Source organism: Limulus polyphemus, unplaced genomic scaffold (genome assembly GCF_000517525.1).
Source record: "Limulus polyphemus unplaced genomic scaffold, Limulus_polyphemus-2.1.2 Scaffold4082, whole genome shotgun sequence".
NCBI lineage: Eukaryota > Metazoa > Arthropoda > Merostomata > Xiphosura > Limulidae > Limulus > Limulus polyphemus.
The window spans coordinates 17472-27016 of NW_013669692.1; the positions used below are offsets into that span (position 1 = coordinate 17472).

The 9545-nt window shown below is 35.3% G+C and overlaps 1 protein-coding gene across 1 annotated transcript in view; it reads left to right on the forward strand.

Moving 5' to 3' along the window:
- The first annotated feature begins 1101 nt into the window (after nt 1-1101).
- Nucleotides 1102-9545, forward strand: part of LOC111088590 (RNA-binding protein 38-like) — a 33909-nt gene continuing 25465 nt past the window's right edge. The window contains exons 1-2 of the mRNA XM_022399160.1: nt 1102-1222; nt 7402-7456. Of these exons, the coding sequence (XP_022254868.1) occupies nt 1102-1222; nt 7402-7456 (176 nt within the window). The remainder of the gene's footprint in view (nt 1223-7401; nt 7457-9545) is intronic.

A 9545-nucleotide genomic window follows, 5' to 3' on the forward strand; every position in this document is an offset into this window, starting at 1 on the left:
ATTATAGCTTATTTGAATATTTATATATATAATTATTCAAATAAGCTATAATATTTTTTTGCAATGATATACATTACATGAAAGGATATTTGGCGCATTTTTTAAAGAAATTGTCTTTTGTCCAAGATAATAATTTATTCTGGATTAAAACTTTGAAGCTGTGTATAAGTCATCGATATGTTGCTAAAATGACTTTCAGTAAACGAAATGCTCGAGCGAAGGCGGAACTAAACCATTAGTATGTTGTGTTACATACAGTTTTTTAAATATCCGTATTGGATTCTGACTTTAATAAATGCTTATTAATTATATTGCATGATATTTAGGAAGGTATCATTTTTGATATAAAAAAAACAACTTTGGAACTCTTCAGAATTGAATCTACTTGGAGTTATGTTTGTTTTAGTGTTTTAGCACGAAACTACACAAGGGCTATCTGCAAATGGCCATTCCTAACACTCGGTTATGATTGGACACTTTTAAATGTGAGCACGTTCTTAACACTCGTTTATGATTGGACAGTTTTGAATGTGAGCACGCTCTTAACACTCGTTTATGATTGGACAGTTTTAACTGTTTGTCATGCTTTTAACATTCTCATTCTGTTATGATTGGACAGTTATAAATACGGGTATTGCTTTTTATCATTTGTGGAACAACTACTAGTCTAATGACTTTTCAATGATTTTATATATTTTTCTTTTTGGAATTTTCAGAAAAACGGGAGAGAGTTTGTGATATCCAATTTAAAATATCAATATTTGCCAGGCCTAATAACTGTACAAAACTGATAGTTTCGTTCTTTGACATTAAAAATGTTCAAACAAAACTTGTTTCTTCTCCTAACACAAAGCTTCATGTTATTATTTCTGAATTACCTTTTTAAGGATATTCAATCTTATCAGAATTACCCATACTGAACAGGTTATTATCGATAATTAAATACTGAACCTTAGTAGGGTTCAAACCCGTGTTTTCGTTCTTAAGCAAGTTGATCAACCATTCATCAACTAAGTAATCGGACTTATGTTTTGTTTCAGACCTCCTTTTTGGTTTTATAAAATATATTAATCGCTGATTGGTTAACTTCTCTAGGTGACTATGGCAGATCGGTCAGCGGCTGAAAGAGCAGTGAAAGATGCCAACCCAATTATTGATGGTAGGAAAGCCAACGTTAATCTAGCATACTTGGGGGCCAAACCAAGAGGAAACACAGTTAATGGTAACGTATATATATGGTTAAGTGTATAGAACCTTTTATCGTTAGGTTTCCCTACTACGCTTTCAAACACTTGCCGCTTTCACGTCAGTCTGTCCTCCTCCGTACTTTTTCCAATAATTCAATGTCCTTTCTGAAGTAAGAAGCCCAAGACTGAACACAGTATTTCTGTAGGTAAAACCTAAAATCTTATTTTCACTTCCTCTAGCAATAGCACATTGCCTGGATGGCTCAAGAAACAGATGAACCAGAACACCACTATATTTTTCTTCCATAACACTGTTAAGGTCATTCTCATGAAAATTATACTCATAATGCAAATTGTGATACCCTATTTACATTACCTTGCATTTATTGTAATTAAAAACCTTCTGCTATTTTTTTTTCTCAACTCACCAAATAATCCAAGTTCTTCTGTAAATCAGCAACATCCTCTTCACAGCTAACAACACCAAGACCTTAATATTATCTGCAAATCTATGTCATTGATGTAAATCAAAAAATCCAAAAGTTTTAAGACTTAGCCCTGAGATATCCCACCCATAAGATTAAACCAGTTTGATTGAACTCCATTTGTAACAATCCTCCGCTTTCTTCCATCAGGTCACTCTTCTATCCAATTTTCTAACTTATCCCCAGATAACTTTTTAAAACAAACCTTTTTATGTGGCATCTTGCTCAATGCTTCCTGAAGCTCCAGATGCACCAAGTCTACACCCATACCCTCATAAGCAGACAAAACTTTCTTAAACGACTTTGTAAATTATCTTTCGTCAGACTTTCAGAAACTTTTTCCTATCACTGATGCACGACTCATGCTCCTATAATTACTGGAACAATTTTTTTTATCACCTCCAATCATCTGGCACTTGGCCATTATTCAACTAGTTCACATATCCAGTCCTTAACAGATATTAGCTTTCCTGTATCATCCCTTAAAGGCTCTACTCCCATCCTAACATATTGTTACCCTAATATATTTGAAGAAGTCATTACTATCAATTTTTACATTATCAGACAACCTTTTTTCCCCTAATTTCCTATTTGACCAACTCTCTTGGTTTTCTATATACCTCCAAATCTCCCATCAATTTAAACTTCGTATAGTTATAATGCTTTTCTTTGATTTAATCACTTATAACCTGTATACCAACTTGGTTTTGCACTTGCAGCCACTATTTTTTTTTGGTCTAAAAAGAGTATCCCTATCTTGAATATGTAAGAAAATATTTTCCACATTTGATCATTATCTCCATCTAATTCGGTTGCTAAGTTCACAGCACATAACTTTTGTCTTATCTCTTCAAAATCTTATTATTCCTGATCTCCACATGTAACAATACATCAGATCTAATTGATCAATGATCACTTTTACCTAGTATCCACCCTGTCAACCATTTCATTGTTATACTTTCAGGAGCATCACTTCACAAAGTGTTGGGGGGGGGGATAAAGAAGGCTGACATTGCGTGGGTATCCGCAATTCAGCGGGGGAAGGGGGTTCCCAAGCTATCACGTAACTTAGGTATACGTGTTAATCCGGCCTGACTAGCAATGTTTCACAGAAATTATCATTTGTGGCTCGTACCCGAGCTTGGAGGAAGGGAGACCATCGTGTCGGCCCCACCAAACTGACACTTCTGCCTTCACAACTTCCACAGTTGATATCCTGTTTTGTATTCAGACTTGTACCATCCACTACATATAAATATAGTCTTAAAGGTAACATAGGGCAAGTGAATTGTTGAAGCGGCTTTGAATTTCTAGCATGACGTCATTTCCGGGTTAGCTGGGGCCTTTGCGAAATAAATTATATTCTGGAAAAAAATGTCTATTACTGACCTTCTGAAACTTAAGCTTATATTTATCACAAGTTATTGAGTAGTTTCAGGATTTTTTTTCCTGTTGTAATACTTGATAAAAAGAAGAGTAAAATTGCTTATTTTCTATGTAAAATACGTTTGGGACCCAAGTGGTAATTAGTTGAACTAATTTCAACATTGATGTTCTTCTGTTGCTGTTTTTTTTCCTGTTGTAATACTTGATAAAAAGAAGAGTAAAATACGTTTGGGACCCAAGTGGTAATTAGTTGAACTAATTTCAATATTGATGTTCTTCTGTTGCTGTTTTTTTCCTGTTGTAATACTTGATAAAAAGAAGAGTAAAATACGTTTGGGACCGAAGTGGTAATTAGTTGAACTAATTTCAATATTGATGTTCTTCTGTTGTTGTTGTATTTTCTCACACGTTATGAATCCTGTAGACGATAAAGTTGTGGACTCGGAAGAAATTTAGTATATAGATAGTTTTGAAAAACGTGTTTTTTAAGCCAATGGGGAGTCATCGTTAATTTTCGGGTTATAAATGAAATTTGGAGACCGTGTCTAGTGCTTGATTTGTATATATATACAGTGTATAATTTTCAGTACAGCCCTACATAATTTATGAAGCTGTATTGAAGCAGAGAGCTTATGGACCCTGTACACCAGCTGTTCGTAACATGTTTGTCACGCAGAGCATGTGGCCGTCCACAAAACACTTGCGGTGTGTATGACGTACGCACGTTTCCGCGAGTTGACTGTGGGTTTACACGTCGCCAGAATCCCTGCGTTCCTGCCATCTTTCTGCGTGACACATAAAAAGAGATCAGATCAAGCAAATTATTTCTGACGCGGGACGACGTAGTAGCTAAATACGTTGGACTAACTCTGTTTGAGCGTTGTTTCCGCCTTCTTTTTTTTTTTTTAGTTTGAGTAATACTTTTTTTTTCTTTAACGAAGAAAGGACCAACTATTTTAGGGCCACTGGAATGAAAACATCTTAGAATGGTGTGCATGACCTTTTACCAACTATTTTAGGGCAAGCCTAGGAATGAAAGAATTTTATTGAAAGGTCAAAAATCTAATTCCAAAGTTAAGGAAGTAAAATGTCAGAATCTAACACAGCTGAAAGTTAACTATTCTTTTCAATTTCTAAAATTAAAGCTGCTCTCCCTTTTAATGCCAAAATCAAAAGGTTTTGAAGTAATTATATAAAACAATTGTCGCTGTTAGAATTGCTATAATTCGACTACAATTCACATAGCTTAGCTGTAAATAGTGTAAGGATTCCAGCCATCTGCAGTTTTAGTTATTTACTGAGTGTGACCAATTGCACGTGTTTTTTGTTTCATTTGCTGGCCTGTGCCGATCTGCTTTCAAGCATCATCATCGTTCACCTTCATCTAGTCAGTGATGCTCGATTTTCCATAACTTTAGAGTAAAAGGTAATCTTTTTCTTCGTAAATTCAAATAACCCTTTCAAACCAAAGGGGATAATCTGCCCAACTTCAAAATGCAGAAGCTGGATGTGACCTATCCTAGGTTGCAAATTAGGATTTGTTTACCACTGAGGCATAAACTCTGGCCATCCCAGGAGGTTACCCCTTTGGTGAGGGTTATGGGGTGAATTACCCAGAAAAAGTTTGAAAATAAGACAGTAAAACTAAGTGGTCAGAGGGGTTATAAAAAATCTGTGTCAACATAACATTGGACAGCTTAGAATAGTTAGGTTTATCTGACCAGTTGATGAGATCCATGCAAGTGAAGCTAAGTGGTCATAGTGGATATAAAACTTGAACCTGAAAACGCGCTGCACCTTTCGTCGTGAAGACATTATAACTGTAGCTCCCAATTCGGGCCGGCATGGCCAGGTGGTTAGGGCGCTCGACTCGCAATTTGTGGATCGCGGGTTTGAATCCCCGTCACGCCAAACATGCACGCCCTTTCAGCCGTGGGGGCTTTATAATGTGACGGTCAATTGCACTATTTGATGGTAAGAGAGTAGCCCAAGAGTTTGCGGTGGGCGGTGATGATTAGTTGCCTTCCCTCAAGTCTTATACTGCAAAATTAGGGACGGCTAGCGCAGATAGCCCCCGTATAGCTTTGCGCGAAATACATAACAAACAAACAATCAAAGCACTCAATTCTAATAATGGTTAAGAATAGCCGTGTAAGTGGTTGGTGCTGCTGACATTTGCTCTTCCTCTAGTCAGTTGTTCTTAATTAGGAATGTCTAAGTTTGGGTCTTGAGGGTCTCTGACCTGGCCATTTAGCTCTTGTATCAAGATGTAACAAGATGATACCCCCCCAGTATATTTGAGACAGACAGGATTGTGCCCATGCAGGGTTTGAATATCACTGAGGTATAGTTTCATGGGTGTACTCTGTTTAATGGCTTGGTAGATTCTTTTTTTTTTTATCTTTTTTTTTTTTTTTTTGTTCCAGCTACCATCAATCTACTCGTTTGAGGAATCAGCCTCTATTAGCTTAATGCTGGTTCTGTTCGTGAATATTAAAATCATACTTTGTGGCACCAAATAAAAATAAAAAAAAGATTTTATGGACACCTATTAAAAATCAAAACACAACAAAATTTAGCTCTGGATTTGCTGGTGAGATTTAAATATTTTATATATTCTATAAAATTTGCCACCCCCGGTTGTTTAAATCAGAAGGCCTATAACGCCAAAAAGCCAGGTTTTAATACCCGTCGTGTGCACAGCACAAATACACCAATTTCCTGCTTTGCGCTTAACAACAAACAAAATTCATAGTATTTAAATATAGTTAAGGTGAAACGACACGTTTAAAAAAAATGCCTTTTGCTTCATGATACTCTGTATATACAGATTTTCGGTAGGCGTGGTTTAAACCATAGAAAACGTTACAATTTCCGACATTTGTACATTTTCTCGCGACCTTCCCACTCTCTATGAAAACCTACATTTAAAATGTCGAAGTATTTTTTTTTAAAAGAAATATTGTCCAAAGTTAATCATTTGAAATAGGGGAAACTGAAAAGAAGTGTCTAAGTCCACGAAATTTGCGAAGTTCCTATTGGTTAATTCTTCATTTATGCGTGTTATTTATTGATTGTCAGTCACGTCTTTTCCACATCGTGTTTTAAAGTGCGCATGAGCTTCTTCCCCCGAAGGAAAAATATTGTTTTGTTATTTTCATTATTTGGAGCGACATCTTTCGGAGATTAGACTATTTTAGGCAGACATTCGTTCAGTCAAATTGGGAAGCTCTTGGTAGAAAGTGTTACATAACTGCCTGAATAGTACTAACCTCAACTGCCTGAATAGTACTAACCCCAACTGCCTGAATAGTACTCATCCCCCCTCTGAATAGTACTAACCCCCTCTCACCTCTTCTCTGCCTATTTTTCTCATAAATGGAAATTTAATTTAGCAGTTTAGTTTTAATTATAATTTAGGACATCACAACCACCAGTGTTTATAAAAATAATGTTTTACGGCATAATGTTTATATATAAATGACATCACAACTACAAGTGTTTATGAAAAAGACATTTTAGGACATCACAACCATAAGTATTTGTAAAAATGAGGTTTTAGGACATTACAACCACTGATGTTTATAAAAATGACATTTAAGGACATCATAACCACCGATGTTTATATAGATGTCATTTGAGGACATCACAGCCGCCGATGTTTATAGAAATGACATTTTAGGACATGACACCCACCAGGGTTTGTAAAAATGACATTTTAGGACATCACAACGACCAATGTTTATAAAAATGACGTTTTAGGACATCAGAACCACCAATGTTTGTAACAGAGACATTTTAGGACATCACAACCATCAATGTTTGTAACAGTGACATTTTAGGACATCACAACCATTAGTGTTTGTAACAGTGAGATTTTAGGACATCACAACCATCAATGTTTGTAACAGAGATATTTTAGGACATCACAACCATTAGTGTTTGTAACAGTGACATTTTAGGACATCACAACCATCAATGTTTGTTACAGAGACATTTTAGGACATCACAACCATCAATGTTTGTAACAGTGAGATTTTAGGACATCACAACCATTAGTGTTTGTAACAGTGAGATTTTAGGACATCACAACCATCAGTGTTTGTAATCTTTTTTTTCTTATTATTTTTCTAAAAATCAACTCTTCACGTAAAGGTAGCAATGTGTGAAGCTTTGAGATTGAATTATAACTGTAAATATAAATATATCGATGATATTTTTCTCGTGCAACTTTGTTTACAGAAGATATAAAATACGACCATTTATTATTTTTTAAATCAAAATATGTGCAGTGATATTTCATATTAACACACAAATAATTTTCCCTTTTCTTCCTGTTTCAGGTTTTCCTGTACCTGTAAGGACAGGTTTTCCTACCGTATTACCAAGTCAGTATGGGTAAGTGCTAACTTAAATTACATAGTTGTTGTATGAGGAACAAAAGATGAGTAGGACTAACAAGATGGTAAAACTTTCCATAAACGGTTTATTGTAGAATATAAATAAAACGTTCTATTGACCAACTTTTGTGTTAATGATTAAAAAAACCTTTACGGACTATTTTTAAAAGCGGTGGATTTTTATCTCTGCCATACGTTCATGTGTCACTTTACTTGTACTGTGTACATTAATTTCGCTAAGTACCAAAGTTAAGTATAACGATATAGTACGTCTGTTCTTTGTGACAGAGCAATCTTTCAGTGAAGGAAGAGAAGATGGACAGAATATTAGTAAACTAGAGATCGACTTAGTTGTACTTCGAAAAACGAAACGTTTTCATTGTGAGGATTATTTGTTACATAAAAGAATAAACGTTTCGTTATCCATTACAATTTACACCAGTGGTCGGCAACCTTTTTTGATCGCGGGTCAATTATTTTTTTTTGTTGAAAAATTTAACATTGTGTTGGGTCAGTGATAATCATATAATTATTAATACCGGTACACGTATTTTAAATGTGTACGTTTATTTACATACAAACAAATTAATAGTTCGACCACTTTGATATTTTCCCCTGAAATTGATCTTAAAATTCTCCGTAGCCGTGACTCTTTCCTTTAATATTGTTGTTCTTCTCACATAGCCGAGAAACTTGAACTGAACAATGATTGTGCACTTACGGGTTGCAATGGTGAAGCCAACTTTTGGCGGGTCAGCCAAATCGTAGGTTGCCGACCACTGCTTTAGACTATTTCCAATGTACCAAATTCACATTTAAATATGAAAAAATAAAGTTGCGGTCGTAGAGCATGTTATTATCTGTCATTCAAAGTTAATTTTTCTAACACCTATGACAGCCAAAGATAAATGACCGTTACTGAAGTAAATATCACTAAATCACTGTTTTGACGCCCACCGACGCCTGGACGGAAGACATAGGGTTTTGATACCTGCGGTGGGCACAGCACAAATAGCCAATTGTGTAGCTTTGCGCTTAACAACAAACAAACCGTCATGATTTGGTTAGTGGTATTCGAAAAAAAACAACAACCCAGAAAAACAATATTATGTAATAATGTCTGAATAAAATTATAAAATTTCCACCATGGGCTGTTATGCAACAAACATCTTAACATGCCTAACATACGTAATTCTAAACTGGATAAACATATGCATAAACAACAGATTTTGATTATATGCAATTTTTAAAATTATCATATTGTAACAAGAGTCGTCGACGGCATAACTACCGTAAATCGAAAGTCTTGTAGATCGTTGAAGGTAGAAGTTCAATGCCTTTCTCCCTGTGCAACCCCAACAGACTTTTGTTTATATGGTCTTCTTATATTCTGGTCATGGAAAGTGAACTCTACGTGAAATAAGAATGGAGAAGGAAGGTTGTGGAAAGTTTGTCAACCTATGCAGTCTAGGGTTGATTTCACCAAAAGTTAGCCACAATGGAATTTATGGTGTGCAGCGATAATTTGTAATTACAACCTTCAGACCAAGCACACGATGAACAATAGAGGTAATATTTCTAGTACAAAGACCAGGGAATATTGTTCTTTTAAAGAGTGTTTAATTTTTGTACCTTGTTGTACTTACTCGCTAACGAATAAACTATAGTTGCTACAAAATAAATTACACTTTGTTTTCTTGCAAATAGTGTATCTATACAACAGGACAAAAATTAACAATTAGCAACTCAATCGTATCCACAATGAATAATATTTCAGTATGATTGAATTATAAGTAAAATGTTTAAAGAGACACTAAACATCTAAAAGGAACAAGAATTTGTCCGACAAACCTTCTTTCACTACCACATGGCTGGGTCAATACTTTGTTATAACAATTAGTTAGCCGATTTCTACATAATTCAAATTTCTTGCTACTTGCTAACACTGGTATGGTTGGAAATGGTGGCAAGTCTGAAGACGAGGGCTGGACACTTACTAAAATAACAAATATATGGTCATTGTATGACTTGGGAGTAAGATGCACCGGTCACTAAGTGACCTTTCTTTTGTATTTTAGTGTGCACGC